Source organism: Mustela lutreola, chromosome 5, assembly GCF_030435805.1.
Source record: "Mustela lutreola isolate mMusLut2 chromosome 5, mMusLut2.pri, whole genome shotgun sequence".
Lineage (NCBI taxonomy): Eukaryota > Metazoa > Chordata > Mammalia > Carnivora > Mustelidae > Mustela > Mustela lutreola.
The window spans coordinates 59,649,513-59,669,761 of record NC_081294.1 but is presented as its reverse complement, the minus strand read 5'-3'; the positions used below and the strand labels follow the sequence as shown (position 1 = coordinate 59,669,761).

The 20,249-nt window shown below is 41.2% G+C and overlaps 1 protein-coding gene across 3 annotated transcripts in view; it reads right to left on the bottom strand.

Moving 5' to 3' along the window:
* DOCK2 (dedicator of cytokinesis 2) overlaps positions 1-20,249 on the bottom strand; it is a 417,788-nt gene that overhangs the window by 253,973 nt on the left and 143,566 nt on the right. For all 3 annotated transcript variants that reach the window (XM_059174270.1, XM_059174267.1, XM_059174268.1), the window contains exon 26: positions 16,103-16,251. In XM_059174270.1, coding sequence (XP_059030253.1) covers positions 16,103-16,251 — 149 coding nt within the window. The remainder of the gene's footprint in view (positions 1-16,102; positions 16,252-20,249) is intronic.

The following is a 20,249-nucleotide window of genomic DNA, read 5'->3' as shown; positions in this document are numbered from 1 at the left end:
CTGTATGCCCAGTCCTTTTATATTCTTAATCAGTGACAGCCCAGCCTAAGTGGTTACTATAACCAACTCATCTTGAACCAGATCCATGTGTTTATTACTAGAAGTACACTAGGAGTTTCTTTCTAATAAGGACATAGCATCTAGAATAGTATTCTGCTCCCAGTGTTCCTAGGTCTGGGATGAATTTAGAGCCTTGGGAATCTACCTAAACATTGAGTTGCTGCTCCACTCCAAACTCCCATCCTACAAAAATGAGATAGCCAGGTGGTATTCATTATCATTCAAACCTCCAGAAATATTCCTTGAGCATCTACTTTAGTAGTTCTTAACCAGTACTGCATTTCTGGAATATTCTGGGGAATTTCTAAATATACAAATATTTTCATGCTGAGGTTCTACCCCAGATTAACTCTAAATCTCTAGGGCTAATAAGGTCCAGGCACTGCTGTTTTTAAAAAGCTCTCCATATAATTCTGACATGAAGTCAGAACTGAGTACCACTGACTCAATAATGCCATGCTCTGTCTTGAGTGCTGGGGATTCAGAGGCAGAGAAAACCTAGTCCCTGCTTTTAAAAAGTAATAGTCAATTGGCAGGGTATGGCTAGGGAAGAACCACTCAGCGAGGAAAGGACCATAACAGAAAGTGCCAACACAAAGTGTTGGCTAAACTCAGAAAAAAGACAACTCAATCTAAGGGAATCTAGGAAGATGTCTTAAGGGAGGTGTTGTCAGAACTAGCAGGAAAAATGTGTACCTGATATGCTCTTATGCTTTATCATAAGAGCAATTTCTCTAATAAGAGTATATAGCCTATTAATACATACTATTTTTAATATTCTTAATGTAATCTTAATATTATTAGTATTCTTCCAACCCATTTCCCTCAGCCTGTGTCAAGTCTTACTGTGTTCACATTGAGTCTTGGAATCCTACCTACTCCTAAGAATTCTGATTATGATATTCCCAGAATTACAGTATCCTCATGAAACAGAGTTCACCACATCTTAGCCTTGGACTGTGGGCCACTCTTTGAGGAAGTTCAGTTATTTGAGTCTGGTGAGGTTTTATTTCTTCCAGGCACCAACCCAGCCATTCTAACCAACTTTAGCCAGCTCATCTCTCCCATAGAGAGTAACCAGATGGATTTTTGCCTGTGTTTGAGATGCCCTTCTCTTCCTGGTCACCTGCCAGTCTCCTACTCCACAGTCAAGAACAAACAAACAAACAAACAATAATAACAACCACTACCTAGCTCAATCATCATCTTTGGGAAGGCTTTTCCTATTCAACCTACTTAAACCTCATCCTAAATAGGATTGGTTGCTGTATTTTTTGAATTCCGACAAAACATATTCAATACTTCCTGGAACTAATGTGCCACATCTTTCAATTCTGAGTTTCTGAAGGGTAGCACCCACTTGACACAGTGGAAGTACTAAACACATGTATAAATACGTGGAATGAATGTGTCGATGGATGGGGGGTGGGTGGATAGTTGGATAGATGGCTGGGGGACAAATAAACTGGTGAATTATTTTGCCTAGATTTATTTTTTATCTTATCAATTCAGATAATAATGCAAAATAATAGATGTTCTAAGTTATCTATTCTCAAAAAGCAAAGATAACTAGTGATTTTCTTTCTTTTTCTTACATGTACTCTCTCTTCTTTTCCTTTTTTCCCTCAAACCAAGAGGATGTAGTGTTGTAACTTGCCTTCCACAGTAAGTTTCAAGTAGATAAATAGTTAGTCTTCTGGGGGTATTTTAGAAAATTATAACTACTCCTCTCTCACCTTCCCTGAATTGTGTCATTCCTTGCCCCTAGATATGAAAGCATTCCTTCTGCCTCCTGAAGACTGGCTCTTTTCACAGAAACAAATAAACGAACAAACAAAAACTTTACTTTTCACAGATGTCGCTTTCAGACCCTGCTTATCAGATTTCTAGTACCTCTCCATGAGTTTCTTTGAGGCATATCCACTCTTTATTACCTACCTACAGCATCAGTGACACTTGCCAAACCAGAGGATGACTTGCCTTCATTTTTATATTTCCAATCCCTCACAAAAATATATAGCATGGATTATAATGTCTAACAAAATCAACTACCTCTTTTATTCCCTCAGGTTACACCACTAACTTATGCAGTTTTTACAAATTCACTATTTATTTCACAAACATTATCAGAAAGAAAAATTCATAATATACCCATAAGTCCAGCCCTGCAACGTATCTAACTTATTATTCTATGATGCGTTCAAGTCCTTGAGCATGAAAAATATCTATGCAACATGCAGACAATCTGTATTCTGCTTTTTCCAGTTAACATGACATAAACAATTTTATTATCATACTTTTTAGCCAAAGAGAAAGCTCTGTTTCTAACTTACCCTCTAAAGTGGCATAGGGGAAGGTCTAGATTTAGATAGATTGAATTCTGGCTCTGCCACTAACTTGCTAGGTAGCCTAAGTCTATTTATTTCAACTCCTGTAAGCCTCAGTTTGCTCCTCAGTAACATGGGCTTGATAATAGCTTACTCACAGAATTGTGGTAAAAACTGACTTCTGTATATAAGGTGTTTGACAGTGTTTGCCTTAAGCAGGCATTCATGAATATGTGACTCACAGGTAACTGCAATATCTTTAAAACATGGATCTATCATGACTTAGAATACAAAGTACACATGAATAATTAAGATGAAATACAAGATTGAATTCAAGTAAATTCTACGTTTGGGTCCCACCCGCAGAACACTGAGAGTTTACATTCACTCACCTGAAATTGGAGATACTTAGGTGGAAAAGCTTGAAAAATCACTGATATCTATCACCACTCTTTCACAGATATATTTGAGCGACCTTCCTCAGATCACAGAATGTCAGAACTAGGGCTGGAAATAGAACTCCTATGTTCTCAAAAGCTGTTGAAAGGCTTTGATACCAAATACCACCTTTCCCATCACCACTCCCTCAGCCAATACAGCACAAAATGCACACATCATTAATTAATCAAGACTTTTCAGAGGGATCACATTATGGGAAAATGAAAAAAAGAAAAAGAAGAAGAAATAGAAAAAGAAACACATACTAGGTATTAGCATGATAGCCACAACTAACAAAATATTAAGGAGGGGTAAATTCATGGCTGGAAGAGGCGATGTAACTTCCCCAAGAGCACACAGCTAGCTAGGGGTGAATTTGGGAGTCTGAATCCACATCAGTATGTCCCCATCATCTTTCAACTAGAATTGAACTCAATCAAAATCAACAGATATTTTTAGGGGCGCCTGGGTGGCTCAGTGGGTAAAGCCTCTGCCTTCGGCTCAGGTCATGACCTCAGGGTCCTGGGATGGAGCCCCACATTGGGCTTTCTGCTCAGCAGGGAGCCTGCTTCCTCCTCTCTCTCTGCCTGCCTCTCTGCCTACTTGTGATCTCTGTCTGTCAAATAAATAAATAAAATCTTTAAAAAAATTTTTAAAAAAATCAACAGATATTTTTGACTGCCCAGTCTGTGCCAGGTGCTGTGTTATGATGTGACAGTGAACAAGACAGATGCAGTCCTTGCATCCATGGGGTTTATTGTCTAGATGAGAAAACAGACACTTGCACGGAAGCAAAGTGTGGTGAGCATCAGGTAAGGTAAAGTACCTTCAGTGTTTGTAAAATATTCACGCAATGAGAACATGTAAATGTGAGCCTCTACTCTGTTTCAGAATTAAATTACACTCTAGGTTAAACATGCTTACCTATACTGGCCTGGGAATCTGACCACCATCATCCTGCATTATTTCTGTGGGAACATGCAAGCTGAATTCTAACCTGATTCAGAAGCACAGCAATGCTCAAAGTTGGGAGCACAGCCATACTCAAAGTTGGTACCTGTATTTTATATGATGTTTTAATGCAACAGCAGCAGATTTACCTTTCTCATTAGCTTCTGCTGAGTATGAAAAAATAAAATTAGCATCAGCATTTATTTCTAGAAAGTAGAGCAATTGAGATGAGAGGATCAATCAAACCACAAAGATTAATTATTGAGTATCTGCTTGGAAATTGGCACTTTGCCCAGAAAGTGTAGAAATATAGAAGAAATATAAGACTGGATCAACCTTATCCTTGGAGAGTCTATAAACCAAGTATCAGATATCCATATAAGAGCAATTCTAGTAAATGGTAGGTTATGTCAAAATTTCAGGAGACTGGGGTGGACATATGACTGTGGAATGGCTAGATGGATCAGAGACCAGAGGAGCTGACTCTGGTAAGACACTCATAACTTGGGTATTTGGGGAGAATTCGTCACGGCAGAGGGAGGAGTGTTCATTGTGGAGAAAGACCTAAGACAAGGTGAGCTGTGAAATAATGAATAGACATTGAAGCTAATGTTGGGGAGTACTGGGGAATAAGTTCTTAGATGTAGTTCTGAATGAAAGAGTACTTTGTCTTAATCACATTGGCATCCCCAATGCTAGACTGGTGCCTGACAAAGAGTGGGTGCTCAGTTCATGTTTAGTGAGCAGTGAAATAGAAAGACAATGTATGGGGCGCCTGAGTAGTTCAGTGGGTTAAAGCCTCTTCTTCGGCTCCAGTCATGATCCCAGGGTCCTGGGATCGAGCCCCACATCGGGCTCTCTGCTCAGCGGAGAGCCTGCTTCTCTTCCTCTCTCTCTGCCTGCCTCTCTGCCTACTTGTGATCTCTCTCTGTCAAATAAATAAACAAAAATCTTTAAAAAAATTTAAAAAATGAAAGACAGTGTATTCATTAAAGAGAGAAATAACAAAAAAAGTGTTGAGTCCTCTTTCAACATTAACCAGACAAGCATAACATGATAAGAACAAATGTGAAACTGCACATAATTCAGTGCTAAATTCTACAATAAAACCGAAAGTTTCAGAATGTAGCAGAGTAAGTGACTAAGACAGGGCAAAAAGAATCTGTGATGATTTCTTAAGAAATCAACCTGGAGGAAACTGGGTTGGGCCTATTAGAAAAAGCAAGGTTTGGCTTTCCGACGTTCACAGTTCAGATGCTCATAGGATGAGGTAGATAACATACACAAACATGAGAAGCCAGTCATGTAGAAGCTCAACAGGAAATGGTGAGTCTGCTGCTTTTATTAAATAGCTTGGCAAGGCAAACAAGATAGATCTGTGGACTAGATTCAGGCTGAGAACCACCAACTGGACAATTAGATAAGCAAAAGGAAGAAAAAAAGAGTTCAACTGAGACAGAGAAAACAGGTAAAGAACAAAGAGGAAAGAACATGAAGGCCTGGAGGAAGACGCAGAGCCTGGTCTTAACCAGAATGCAGAATGCTGGCTGAAATTAACAGGGAATGTGGCTGGAGAGACAAGCTAAATTGAGTTTAGATTCCAGGTAGAAGAGGTAATAGATGAAGCGTCAAAGATAAACGTTAGCATGTTGTATTGCTTGGAGAAACTGCGATGAGATTAAACATTTTATTTTCTAATCTGGGCCGCTGAATCCATTGCATTTATCTCGAAGACGAATGTTGCCTGAAATCTCCGTGAGAAAATGTCTATTCTAGAACTCCTCAATTGCTTTCTGAAAACTTTCCTCGTTTAGTCACTAGCTGCTGCCCCCAGATTGTAGATGACAGGTGGGGCACTATAGACGGAGCCACGGATCAAAAGGATCTTCGAACACAGAGCATTTTGTTCCTCGCTTAACACATTTCACTTAAGGATTTACATTTACACCAGTTGAACAAATCAAAGTTATGGTTCCCTCAGTAACTGTAACCTGGACCAAACACAGCTATATTTTTCTGCTGCCATGTGGGCTTTTAACTCATGCCTCCCAACTGTGAAGGGGAGATTTAATTCAGACATTATGCAAGAAATGCTTTCTGGAAAGCAAGTGGCTGGCCCAGTGAAGGTGTAGTGTAAATGGCTGTTCCTTTCAACTTGTGCTTTTATGCAAAGGTTCCCTGCAGACAGAAACCTTCCAGAGCCCCTCCACAGTCTTTCATGGTGAGCGAAAAGATAACTTCTCCATTCCTGCAAGCTGTCACGCTTGCTCGGAGCTCAGCTTTGTTATTGTGGGCATTTGGTGTCAATGAAAGGCACTACAAGGTACCAAGACTGGATGAGAGTAAGCGATTGAGGCACTTACCCAAGGGGCAAAATTTAGGCGGCAAAGAATAATAATAATAAAACTCAAGAGTAGAAATGAAGCATATTTAATGCCATATTTTTAAAAATAAAAGTTAATTTAAAAAATCCATGATGGGTGCCTTTTGGGTGCCAAATCTGACCAAGGTGATAGGCTAGTTCAGATATCTACTATAGGGTAAATTGTAATTCAATTGGTCACTTATGTGTGACCTAGCATGACTGTGCAGCTTTCTCTGTGTTACAATCTCATTGGCCACCTGTGCATGGCCAGGCCCAACCACTTGGCCTTTGCCCTTAAAAGCTAGTCTGTAAGGCAGAGAGAGGTCGCCTCTTTGCAAGAGACAGCCCTGGCCGGTCAGTTTGATTCTTGATGCTTGGTGCGAAATAAAGCTTTGCTTGACCTTCAAAAAAAAAAAAAAAAAAAAATCCATGATGAACAAAATATCAAAATGTTGATTCTTTTTTTTAATTTTTTTTTTTTTTTTAATTTGACAGAGATCACAAGTAGGCAGAGAGGCAGACAGAGAGAGAGGAAGGGAAGCAGGATCCCTGCTGAGCAGAGAGCCCGATGCGGGGCCTGATCCCAGGACCCTGAGATCATGACCTGAGCCAAAGGCAGAGGCTTTAACCCACTGAGCCACTCTGGTGCCCTCAAAATGTTGATTCTTCAAAAATATTGCATTGATACATTATTTTTGTTGATTACTGAATTTTGGGTGTCCTCTTACATTTTGTTGCCCTCCCAGACAAGTGCCTCATTTGTTTCAGGCTCGTCTTGGCCCTGAGAGGCAGTCCACATGGGTGAGGGACAGAGGAGAGATGGAGCAAATGAAGAGGGGCCATTGTGGATTTGCCTGTAGGCGAATTCCTTTAAACTTTGGTTACGGCAGATAAAGAAATATCGAAGAGCATCTCAAGAAGTATTTCTAGTTGGTATTGATGAAACAGAACGTGTTGGATTATTAATTTTATTGGAGAGAGTTCTAGTCAACCAGCAACAAAAGCTGTCTTCTAATTTTCCAGGTGGATTCTCCGAGAATAAACGACACCAGGACCATCTGTTAAGTTATGCCAGACCACTCACTTTCCAAGCCTGCCAAGTACAGGTTGAGTGACATTCAAGCCCCACATGTTGGCCTAGGGAATTATTGCATAGACAGGGCTGTCATATAGCCCAAGTGAAATCCTATAGCCTGCAAGGTCCTTGAGACCACAGAAGGCTTTTATGCTCATCCACATTCCCAGTCCCCAGGCTAGTCCTGGGTTCCTGCCTGCTGACATTGGTTTAGTCATCTGCTCATTTGGTGGGAGGTTACATGGCCTCCTGACAGGCTGAGGCAGTTAATAGGATGCAATCCTCTGGTAAGGCCAGTCATTTGTCTGCAGATCTTATTACTGTCTCTGATAAAGCAGAGAAAACCCCTTATCTATTAGCAACCCTTTGTATTGGAATAGATATGCTTTGGGGAACGGCTTGTCCTCAAAATGCATTCTTTGTAAGTGAACAATCACTCCTTAAATACTTCAAAGATAAGCTTTTATTTGTTTGTTTGTTTGTTTACAACAGTGTTAGCTTTATGGACAAGTTGGATGTACCTTCATCTAGCTTCCCTTATTGTTAAAATCCTAACGTCAACATGACCAGAGCACAATTACAGAAAATTCACATTGGTACAGTCCTGTTAACTGAACTACAGACATTGTTCTAATTTTGCCGGTATTCCTTCTTATGCCCATTTTTCAGTTTATGGTCCAATTCAGGATCCCACATTGAATTTAGTTGTCATGTTTCCTAAGTCCCGCCTGTCTCTGACAGTGCTTCATATTTGGAGACCTGGACTTGCGAGGAACACTAATGTGCTGTTGCATGGAACGTCCCTCCGCTGGGGCTGTCGAAAGTATTCTCATTATTAGATTGAGGCTGTGCATTTTTGCAAGACTCCTCACATAAATGCTGCTGTCCTCTTCAGGGCATCTTATCAGGAGGGAGATGATGCTGGTATGGGCCCTTTCTGGTGATGCTCCTTTCATCACTTGATGAAGGGGGTGGCACTCGGGTTCTTCTACTGTAAAGTTACTATCTTTCCTTGTGTCATTGAAAAGTGCGTACTTTGGGATTAGGCAAATACCCTGTTTCTCATCACACTTTTGCCCATCATTTAATCTGAGATTAAACACCCAGTTGAGGAACGGCAAGCTTATGGCGCCCGACTACTCTTCCCTGCCCCTCACCGATGTAGGAATCAGGGCTCTTTCTCACTGACCTATGTAAACACTCAACACTACTAGGGAAAAAAAATCATTACCAGTTCAATAAGAATTGCCATGGGAAATGGAAAATATTTATTTATCTCTGCTCTAGGTTGAGTGTTCAGTTTCTCTCAAAATCGCTGCATCCCTGGGGCATCCTCTCTTTGACCATGAAAAGTTGCAGACAGCAGATCCAGGGCTGCTGGGGAGAAGAGAAGTGCACCACTGGCTCCCCTGTGCTTTGGGGTTTTTATTGTTTTAGGCAATTCTGTTGAGTCCCAGGCAGTATGCTGGTATGTGTTTATCAACTGACTTTCCAGAAAGACAAAATCAGAAGCCTGAGTACACAGTGTTTGCCAGTCCTGTAGTATGGGGATTCCCTTCATGACTGACGTCACTGAACGGAGAGTTGGGAAGAGATGGACAGCAGTAGAAGAGGCCTCAATAGAATTTCTGTCATAGATATTGCAGATGTAAACATCCTCAAGCGCACAGATAAAAGTTTAGTAAGATAATTAGGAAGTGATGTGTTTTGAGTATCTATTTATTATGTTTGATTTTAATATAGCCTATTTAATTATAGATATTTATATAAATTTTTAATAATGGCAGTTATTTAACAAATAACTCACAAGATTCCTAAAAATTTAACACTTGTTTCTCGTGAGCTGGTGTGAACCAGCTCCAACACACAATGGCATAAAATAGTTACCATGAGTGAAATTCTGGAACACCCCAAAGAAGCCCTTGAAAAGGCAGGATGACACTTTTCCCCAGACTCTTCAGGAACCCATACGAGGTCCAGATGCCCTGTGGGGAATGGCTCTGCTCCAGCGACAGCATCTGCGGCTTTTTGGCAAGCCTCCTGTGGAGCCCATGAGGGCTCCAAAGCATCTGGCTGCCACCAGGTCCGCCTCAAGGGCTGTTTTCAATGCTAATGGGGTACAGAGTTCTCCCCAGACTCGATACCTATTTGCCATTCTCCCAGGAGGCCACTTGGCCCTTTATTCTTCTTAAAAGAATTATAGGCCTGGAACAATTGGAAGAAGCATAGGAGGGAAGGGGAACAGAGAGGCAAGATAAAAGTCACATGTACAGAGTATGGATTATATAATAATATAGTTCAGTGCTATGTGTTTGCACAGATGTTCTTGTTTACTCTACTCCTGACACACTGGGAGAAATAACATCCTCATTTTACAGAAAGAGGGTATGACTTCCCAAGTCTCCCAACATTAAGAAGAAGTGGATCAGGATGTGTTCCCAACTCTGCTCATCACTGTGGCCACAGCATAGAGAATATAGCCCTTGATAGCAGCTCTAGAAGTATCTGTGGAATGGATACATGAATGTAGCCTGACTCCAAAACCTGTCTCTTACCTCTCTCTCAGGCAGATGAAGCCAGAGAAAGCGCTCTTAAATGGTGAAGTGTACACGCGAAGAGGTAGAAGGCAATGTGTGTGGGAGGTGGTTGAGTGGAGAGTGAGACGGGGGATTCCCTCCAGGTTCTGCCTTTTACTGATGCTCTGACCAGTGGGCCACTCTCTGAGGCTAGGCTTCCTCACCGGTAAAATGGAAGAGTAAAACCTACTTTCCCATGTGATTGCCAGAAACAGTTGTGATGCATGCGAGAGCACTTTGCACGCTGAAGTACATCATATGTGTATCATATGTCACCATCCATGACATCATAACATTATTCCATTGGCCTAGAAAGGGCACATTTAATGCCATGGAAGCAGAGGAAGAGCAAAGGGTAAAAAGGGAATGGCTTTGGACAGAGCAGAGAAGGTGGAGGGGTCGCATCAATGTCAGCTTTAATTTGGGGGCTTAATTAGCTGCTCTCTGTTTGGAAAGCACCACAGATAAAAGAGTTTGCAAGCCTTGTCTCCCTGTCTTTTGTTTGAAATATGAGGGAACATATAGGTTAGAAGAAAACCCTGCTGCTTCTGCATGGTGGTATCGATTCCTGGGAATTAAATGGTAATTCAAAGAGGCAGCAGTGGCCTCCCTTTAACCCTGAATCAAGCTGGCTGCCTAGGCTTATCAGAGAGCCCAGAACTAAGGTAGCCATAGGGGGTGCACTTCAGAAGAAGACACTCAATGACAGATTTCTTTCCCACATGTCAGGTCAGGGGCAGTGCTGGCCCAAGAATGCCCTCTAGTCTCGACTGCTCCTGGTGCCTACCATTGTCCTTTCCCCACCCACCGGAACCCTGATGGAGCTGCTGATGTGATGTCCCTTTTACGTCAATGTCTGATCCTCTTTACAGGAGGGGCATGAGTGTGTGTGTATGTGTGTTAAGTCACACATGCATATTCAACACAATAGACAAATCACCCATAGCACGTGGGGGAGGCAGGAAAGTGGGAAAAGGGGATGGGGAAGAAAGGTAAGAGACACATACACACACAAAAACAAATAAAAAACAAACAAGGGAGGTCCTGGCCCATACCAGTGATGGTAATGTGTCATACACTGAGGGTGATTCATTCAACCCCTGCACCTGACATCCAAGAAATGCAAAGAGAGGAAGGAGAACTCTCTCCTAGCATTCAGAACAGAAGACCCAAGGGAGAAATCAGCTTCCACCATTGATTTGGGCAAGTCATATTCGTTCACATATACATTCCTACAACAGAGAGTTTTGTGAGCCAGGCATCGTGAGGGAGGTGGGCAGGGAAGAGTCGAGCTCCTGTGAGGAGCTCCTGGCCCCACAGGCAGAGCAGTCCACAGAGGATGACAACACAGATGCCATGACAGAGCAGGCAAAAGCTGCTCGAGAAGCTGCAAGAGAAGGGCTGGGGAAGAAGGTTATTAAAAGAATTTTAGTGGAGCAGTAGGATGGAGAATGAAGGAACTGGCAAGAGACGAGGCTGAAACTCTGATCTGGGCAAAGCCAGGGGAGCAAGGGCTTGTTGTCTGAGCTTCGGAGGTCAAAGCCTGGCAGGGGACACACTCAGGAAAGTGCAACACCAAGCAATTAATGCCATAGTATCAGTCCGGATACACAGTTATGAAGACACAGAGAAGGAAGTCCTTGATTCTGTGTAAGGGTTTGCAGGGGAGACTATGAGGGCATGGAGCTGAGAAGATTTTAGAAAGGAAGTATTGTCTGAGCTGCACCTAAAAGGCATTTAGGACTTTAGGTGCATAGAAAGAATAGGAATTAAGGACATTTCAGGCGAAAGAAAACACAGGAGCAAAAGCCTTCCCTACCAGCATCTAAGTTGATAAATAAAAATACCAGAAATCCCAAACAGTTCATGACTAATAGTGTGCTTTGGTTAACAACCTCCCAGATTTAGTCAAAGGACTTATAGGGTTATAAAAATTAAAAAGCTGACTCTGAGCATTCTCTCCCTCCGTGAAGCAGGTATAACCAACCCCATCTCCTGTTCAGGCTTAGGAGTCAGCTTTACATACTTTGTGACTGCTAAGCAGTGTACAAAATGATGACTCTTCTCTTAGAGGAATGAAACATAAAAACAAAAATGCTGTTTTAAGAGATGGGAAGAAGAAGAAGAAAAAAAAAAAACACTCTCTCCGGGTTTGGCGCAAAATTAAATCTTATGAGTTACTCAGCAGCCAGCAAGGCACAGAATGAAGCCAGTGTAAAATAGGCTTTCCAAGTAACTGGAGTTGACAAGTAACCTTGTTCTAGAAGGGGGAGAAAGGGGTTAACAGAGGCAGGAGTCAGGTCTTTCTCCCTTCACTTAAGCCTGTCCCTTTCATATGCTAAGTGCAACTCATGCAAGCTCACGGAGAGAATTTAACACTATCATTAGGGGGTTTGGGAGAAGGGGGTGGTATTATGGACATTGGGGAGGGTATGTGCTTTGGTGAGTGCTGTGAAGTGTGTAAACCTGGTGATTCACAGACCTGTACCACTGGGGATAAAAATACATGTTTATAAAAAATAAAAAATTATATTAAAAAAAAAATGTCAACACCCAGGCTAAAGCAGACATCACCCCCTGAGTCATATGCCACCCAGGGTTACAATGAATAAGGTAATAACCGGAAAACAGAGCTTCCTCATGCCACACCTGCTGTGCTGGGTTGTAATTACTCAAACATTGGCAATCAATTGAAGACTAGCATCTTTTCCCATCCTCCAACACACAATGCCTCCCAAAAGAAAGCTTGGCATGCTGCACTATAATTTCTAGATTTCCTCATGTGTTTCCAACCCTGAGCAATGGTTCCTGCAGGTAGATATAACCTATAGTTGGGTGGGGAGACAGGCTTTTCCATGGTGCCAACAAACTTACAGTAAAAGGGAATGGCTATGCTGTTATCAGCAGAGAAGATCCAAACAACCAGAAGGAAAATCCAGGACTTTTATCCTAGGAGGGGTTTTAATTTTTCCTCCAAAATTTCCAATTTTGAGAAGTCAGTGCCTGTAGAAATCAAACAGCATGCTTGATGGTCTGGATTTTCAAAGTCAGATATTTGCACAGGCCATGTCCCCACTACTGCATGACAATGAATTTATGAGTACAAATGAATGTGCTTGAAGATTTTGCCATTTTATGGTTTATTAAATGCCATATTGGAAAACGCTAGGTTTCATAGACTGGAAAGGGCTCTTTAATTAAGAGGATAAAGGGCTGAGGATGAGTCCAACCAGTCTTTCATTTCCAGTGAATACTGAAGATTAAAAAAAAAAAAAAATAGGGCACATTAGAGTGACGGTTAGTAAAGGATAGTCCTTGGCCCAATAGCATCCACATCACCTGGGAACTCAGAAAAATAAATGATCGGGTTCCATCCTCCAAATAAAATGATCAGAAACCTGTTTTTACAGCTCTTCCAGGTCACACTGATCCATGCTCAAGTTTAAGACTTCCTACACAAGAGCAGTGCTCCTCTGCCCTTGTTGCCTATTACCACCAGCTGGTAAAGTTGTCCTTGTGATGCCCTACCAATCCCAGACCAGTTAAATCAGAATAGCGGGGCTGGGCCTTGACACAGCTGCTTTAGAAAAAAAAAAAAAAAAACTTCTCAGGTGATCTATACACAAAGCCAGAGTGGAGAGGCGCTATAGGCCAGAACAAGAAAGATTTAGATGAGATACTTTGGGATTTCTGATAGTTAGCTGGGTTCAAAGTAATAATGGCTACTGAAAGAGTCTCCTTTGTGGAAGAAAAATCTTTTGAGAAGAAGAGAGATTTCCTTCTTCATGAGCTGAAGAGGTTGGCTGTGAAGCTCACCAACAGTGAGAGCATCAGAATCTTATACCAAACCCAATGGTAATAATAGTATTTAATAACACATCCAGCAAAGACAGTTGTTCAACCTAAGAAAGAGGTGGGCTAGGGCGCACAGTCAGAAGTCATTATAAAAGCAATGCACTCAGAGACAGTAAAGAGTGACACCACACCTCCCACACACTTCAAGTCCAAATGCCACAATCCTCCAAGGGGAGCTCAGAGCTTCCCACTCACTTCTCAGCTTTGAAGCCCCTAGTACCCAGGGCATGTGAGACAGCAGGCTCTTCTCACTAGTGCCTGATGTTACCCAGTGTGCAAAACGATGGCAGCCCATCAGAACAGAACACTAGGAGACCGCTCACATGGGATGGGCAGAGCCTGAGCACTGCTGCTTAACAAATGAACCGTGAACTTCTATTTAAATCAGGGAAATAGATAACCCATTATAAGTGTGTTCCTCAAACAGGGGTCCACTGGCATTTCCCAACAAATCCAGGATTTTTTCCCCATGAAAAGGGACGTGAGGATTACTGAATTGTAAGAAATAATGTAAATTATTTTCAACAGGAAGAGGTAGCATTCTTTAGGATGTTTCTGGAGAAATAAGGAGCCAACTCTAATGTTCCTATACTACAAGTGAGAGAAAGACCAAACTCTCCCTTAACTTTTTATAAAAGATCAAATAACAAAGACTGGAACCAGTTCAACAGCTGGTTGGTGAGCGCATTTATAAAAACACCCACCATCATCATGACATCGTGATGACATCATGACATCATCGTGACAACATCACAGAGGGAATCTTGCTTTATCCAAGCCCTTGGGCATTGATCTCCATCTCCCCCAAGAAAAAGAGGAGGATAGGAAGAAAATGAGAGGGAAAGACCATGCTCTTGTATCTCTCATGCCCATGATTATGCAGAATTTGGAGTCTGACTGACCTGGATTTGATTTTTGACCATATCATTTATTTGCTGGCTGGCCTTGAATGTTAAGTCTACGAATTTTAGGTTTCTCACCTTTAAAATGGGAATAATAATCCTTAGCTCCAATCAGGGTGAGCAGAGAGAAAACATAGATGGCAGCTGGTACAGTTTCTAGAAATCAGCAAATGAAGTAGTAGCTCTGATCTTTAGTTATTCATCCTTGAACATCCAGCTTCAATTCCTTTGGGAAGACTTACTTGACAAAAATGAATACACAGACACACACACACAGACACACACACACACTCAAAGTCTTTGTAGCTCCAGTATATTTTATATGCATACATGAAATTTAGACATTATATTATGTTGCAATTGCTTATTTATATAATCTGTATAGATTTTCTTAAGGAAAGAGACCAGGCTTTGAGTGTCCTCAATGCCGGTCACGTAGTTGATGTATCATATACATGAATGAATGAATGAATGAATGGGTGAGTCAAGCTACTGCATTTACCTTGTAATGAGATAAGAAGCTTAATTAGGATGGAAAAAGATGGAAAGGGCAAGACACATTAGGAAGTTGATAACAATCATTGACTAAGGGATCTAAGCAGTAAAGGAATAAAATGAATGTTCTGTAGTGTTTTCAATGATAGCCAATCATAGATATAGTTCATCCAGAAGGCCCTCCTTTGAGCATTTCCTTGAGAGGAGAGGGGATGGGGGGGGGGGTGGAAATACTTAAATAAATACTTACAAAATACTTGGTTGTTTAAGTCTACCCAGTCCTCTGAAACCAGCCCATCTAGGAAAGGAGTGCTCTTGGACATTATGCAAAGACAAGGTGAGGTTGCCAAATGAACCTGATTTAAATCAAGAACCATTACCTTTCTCTTCCAAATCTTAAGAAATCTATATCCTTACTGTTACCACTAATCTATCTCCCTTGCTCTCTTCTGTATTCCCTGAAGCTTTCTCTTTTGTGCCGTCGCTGCTGCCTAATCTCTGGATGATGTCTACCAAATAGACATTGGATTCACTGGCACAGCCACCTCCCTACCACCATCCCACTCTTCATCCTGTCTCTAAAGTCTAGGCCTGAGCAATGCGCTTAGCCAAAAAAAACCTTAACTGTTTTCACCATTGCAGGAGATAACCAAAGAAACAAAATCAAAGTAAATCAGCTAAAACAAAACAAAACAAAAAAAAACAGACGAGAGTTTTCTTGACTGTGTAGGCATAAGAAACTCTCCCTCTGGCCTTTGCAAGCAAAGGTTTTAGTAAATGGACAAATCATTTAAAAGTTTGCAATATGTCCATACCTACCCCCTGAGAAATCCTGTCCAACAAGAAATATGGTGACATAATGCTACATGTTTAACTCCAATCCCTAAGCTATCTTTCACAGCCATGGGGGTTAGTCACTGGAAAAGTAGGCCTGCTGAGCACGCCGTTGACTTTTATCTTTAGACATCAACTGCGATTCATCAGCATCAATATTTTAGAGCTTAATCAGCTCACTGCTAGTCTGAGTCCAGGACATCTACATCATCGTGAGGACTCACCGCATCCTGACAGCTGAGGACCTCCAAAATGCTGTTGAGTAGTTCGACACAGTACTTCTTCTCCTGGACCTGGTGTTGCATCTCATCCTTCTGATCCAGCAGCTCCTTCAGTTCTTTGGTGATGACAGGAAGAAGAATGTCCCGGCACTCTGGGAAGGACGCAATTCAGAAGCATTTGAGCATCCTTATTCTGTAATTCCTTTTCCTCCTTTTCTCTCTTTCCTTCCTTCCTTCTAGATAATTTTTTATTAAATAAATAATTCATGATATGTTTTCCTTATAAAAAATTTTAACTATGAAAGATTAGGTTAAGGTTAGACCTTCATTCACAATTTCAGTCCCTCCCCCAATACTCACTCCCGAGAGGAAACCAATTCTTTTATTTCATATATATGTGTGTAAAAGAAATGTATATGCATATATATACATACATATAAAATTTATGTATGTGTATGCATTTAAAAATGTACCAGTACCATTTTGATTTGGCCTCCACTTAAGTAAAATATATTATACTGTGATGATAAACCCTCATGATCTTTTTATAGTTTCACATATGTATCAGGATAAAACATATAGTCATTTTGTTTTTGTGTCCTTTTCATAAAAGGAGATTATGCTCTATCTTGTCTTACGCCTTGATTTGTACTTTGACTTTTCTTCACTCACCTATTGAAGCACTCACCTTCTTGGAGTACTTTCTACGTTATTACACACATAGGGATCAACTGAATCATTTGTAGTTGTTGTATAGTATTCTCTATTATGGATATATTTTTTTATTTAGTAATAGCCCTAGTGATGAACATTTTTCACTGGCACAGACAGTACAAAATTGAACAACCTTCTACTTACATCCTTATGCACAATGGTTTTCATTTGAAATAAATTAAAATATTCACCAAAAATGGTATCTCTCTTAGCATTGCTGTCTCAGGAAATTTCTGGAAAGTTCTGGAATCCTACACAGCTTTGCTTCTGTATTTCTCTTGAAAATGGCAAAGCTTCCAAGGATCAAAAAATAATTCCCCAAATTTTTCAAACTACCTCCACCCATCTACTCAGCTTCTAGAGCTGAGATGTAAATCCTATACCCCAAGATTTCATTTTAATTTAATTTAATTCAATTAAAACAAACAGGTATTGAACATCATTGATGAGGAAGGCTATACTTTGATGAGGAAGGCTATACTTCCAGAAGTATAGAAGTAAGATAAGATTCTCACCCATTAGATACTTAGCATCTGACAAAGATCAGCAGCAGCAAAAACAAAGAGCAATGGTGGGATGAAGTGGAAAACATCTCTAGTTCTGTCACCCCAACATCTATACCATCTCCTGGCACAGCACCTTGGTTTCACTCTGGGGAGCCACCCTGCTGAGGACTATAAGCCTAGGGACACACTCATGAGGCTGCTGGCCCTTCTCTAGACAGGGACTAGATATCTGATCCTAATTAGAATAACCCCTGAAATCTGAATCTTGAGGGAACTTTAACAACAGTTGCTGCCATTGCTAACATACTGAATGCTTACAATGTGCCAGGCACTGTTTTAAGTGTCTTGCGGGGATTACCTCAGTCAATCTTTCCAATGACTTTGGAGGTAGATTCCACTATTTCCCCCTTTCCCTGAAGAAGAAACAGAAGGATGTGCCCAAGTGTTTATAGTTATTATCTTCTAAAGGACTTTGGCGTGTAACTTGGGAAATTTTTGTTTGTTAGAGAAAATGATATGTGTTTGCAAGCTCAATGTTGGAAAGCTAGGTGAGTTCATTTGAAGCTCTAAACTCTTTGCCATTAGATGAATGACTTCCTCAACTTCCTGAAACTTAACTTCCCAACTCTGCCTTCAGTGACATTGTCATAAATGAAACCAGCTGGAAGCTAAGAATTGTGTGTTCTCTAAGTTAGATGAGGATGATAAATTCTTCCTCTTTGAGAAGTTATTTTTTGAAAGTAAAATTTAAAACACAACAAAAAGTCTTGCTCTCCCACAGTTCTCTGCCCAAAAGGGAGTCCTCAAATGATGTGTTTTAAGGAGATTCGCATCCCTGCAACATATAGGGTAGCTGGAGGAAGAAAAGGGGGCAAAGACCATGTGCAAAGGGCAGAGACCTGTTGAATATGCCACTGCAATAGCCCAGGTGATGATAAATGAGACATTTTTTTAAAGATTTTATTTATTTATTTGACAGAGAGAGATCACAAGTAGGCAGAGAGGCAGGCAGAGAGAGAGAGAGGAGGAAGCAGGCACCCTGCTGAGCAGAGAGCCCGATGCGGGACTCGATCCCAGGACCCTGAGATCATGACCTGAGCCCAAGGCAGTGGCTTAATCCACTGAGCAGCCCAGGCACCCAATAAATGAGACTATTAAGGCTGGGCTCTTCCCCTCTAAAGTTCCAGCCTCTGATGCAACTTTTTTGTCTTTTTTGAAGCTAAAGATTCAAAAGGACTGGAAAATAAGGTGGTAAGAAATAGATCAAAAACAGTCCATTGTCTTGAGTTTAAAGCGTAAGAAGACAATGTCTTAGTCTAAAACAGCCTGTTGTGACTCAAGATTAAAATCATTTAAAACTCGGTAAAATGGAATCACCAGGACCTAGAGTGATATGTAAAGACATATGTAAAGACAAATAAGAGGTTAATCCATTCAGGCAGTTAATTAACTCATACATTCATTTAGCTGGTCTATTACATTCATTGAAGGCTCCCTAAGGGGCAAACACTATTCTGTGGTGGAGGTAATGGTCAGGGGTTTCTGGCCCATTGCAGCAGCAAAGCCAACAGAAATAAGAAGCAGGAGTAAATAGACAGGAAAAAACCTGGTGCCTCTACCTCTTGGGAGTGGCAACCTGTTAGGACTGTTCATACAACAGAGCTGTGTGGTAACAAAGGTCAAGTTTTTCCTTAAAGGTTCATTCTGTTGGTGTTCTAGTTGAGATCCTTCCTTTAGATCCCATTACAAAGATATGAACTCAAGGGAAAAGGCCTCTTGGGAGATTTTAGATGTTAATGCAGATCTCCTCAGGAAGTCACCAGAAACTTTAAATTCTACTTCAAATAGAGTTAAAATAGCAGATCCTCATGGTCTGGTTTTGAGCTCTCCATCCCTACCAAGTATTTAAGTAATAGTTAAGAGGCCTATGGATAGGGATGGTGAGAAGGTATTGGAAGAGTTAGATGAAGGGATAAGCTAAATGGTTGTGAAGTCTTCATCCCGAAATCTATGATTCCCACGAAACACAGGTTCAGAGGAAGTGGCTAGAGCTAGGGTTTATTTGCCAGTTGGAAAGAAAGTGGATGTGCTTGCATTGTTTATGAACCACTGGGTGGGCGCCCCAGACCAGGCTCCGGCAGAAGCACTGCTCTATCAGTCTGCAAGTCCTCTCCTTCAGAGATTATCAAAAACCCAGCATCCCCATGAGAGACAAAGCCTCCTGGTGCTGAGAGTCAGCAAAATTTTAGCTGAGGAGGCCATTAATAACATGGCCTGCTTTTCAGAAAGTACTTTGTCTTCTCATTAACCATGATTTCTCAGAAACGTCTGGCTCCTCTGTTGTGAAATGAAATAATTTTTCTCCTTTGTAATTGGAGCTGTGAAATTATATTAGCCTGTAGAGCTTCAGGAAGTAGCATTTCTAAATTGTGGCTTGATTGTCAAGCAAACAAACACAAACGGTCTAAAAGATAAATGTTGCCAGCGTCTTAAATCAATCTTTACAAGCAGAGCCAGTGAGTATCAGAGATCTGCAAACCCATGCCAGGTACCTGACACCCAACAAAGGTTGGGAGGTCTGCCACCAGGTGACAAGCCCAAATTGTAACTGGACCAGGACTTAAGAAACTGCAGAGCTATTCAACTCTGTATTGTCACAGAAAAGAGCTTTCTTTTGTTGACATGATGGCAGAGAGGCCAATGTAGTGTTTCTGGGCTCTGGTTTCTTCCTTCTTGGAGAAAGTTTTGTCCTATGGAAGAAGGTGCTACTACCAGCAGCCATAGCTCTCTTGAAGTGTCATATGCTTTTGCAATCATTGCAAGACTCAGGGACTCTTTAAATATGAAGGTCTTTTCCCTCCCCTCCGTGTCCATAATATTAGGCCCGTAGAAAGAATGAAATGGAGATGCTTTCTCCATTTTGGAAAATC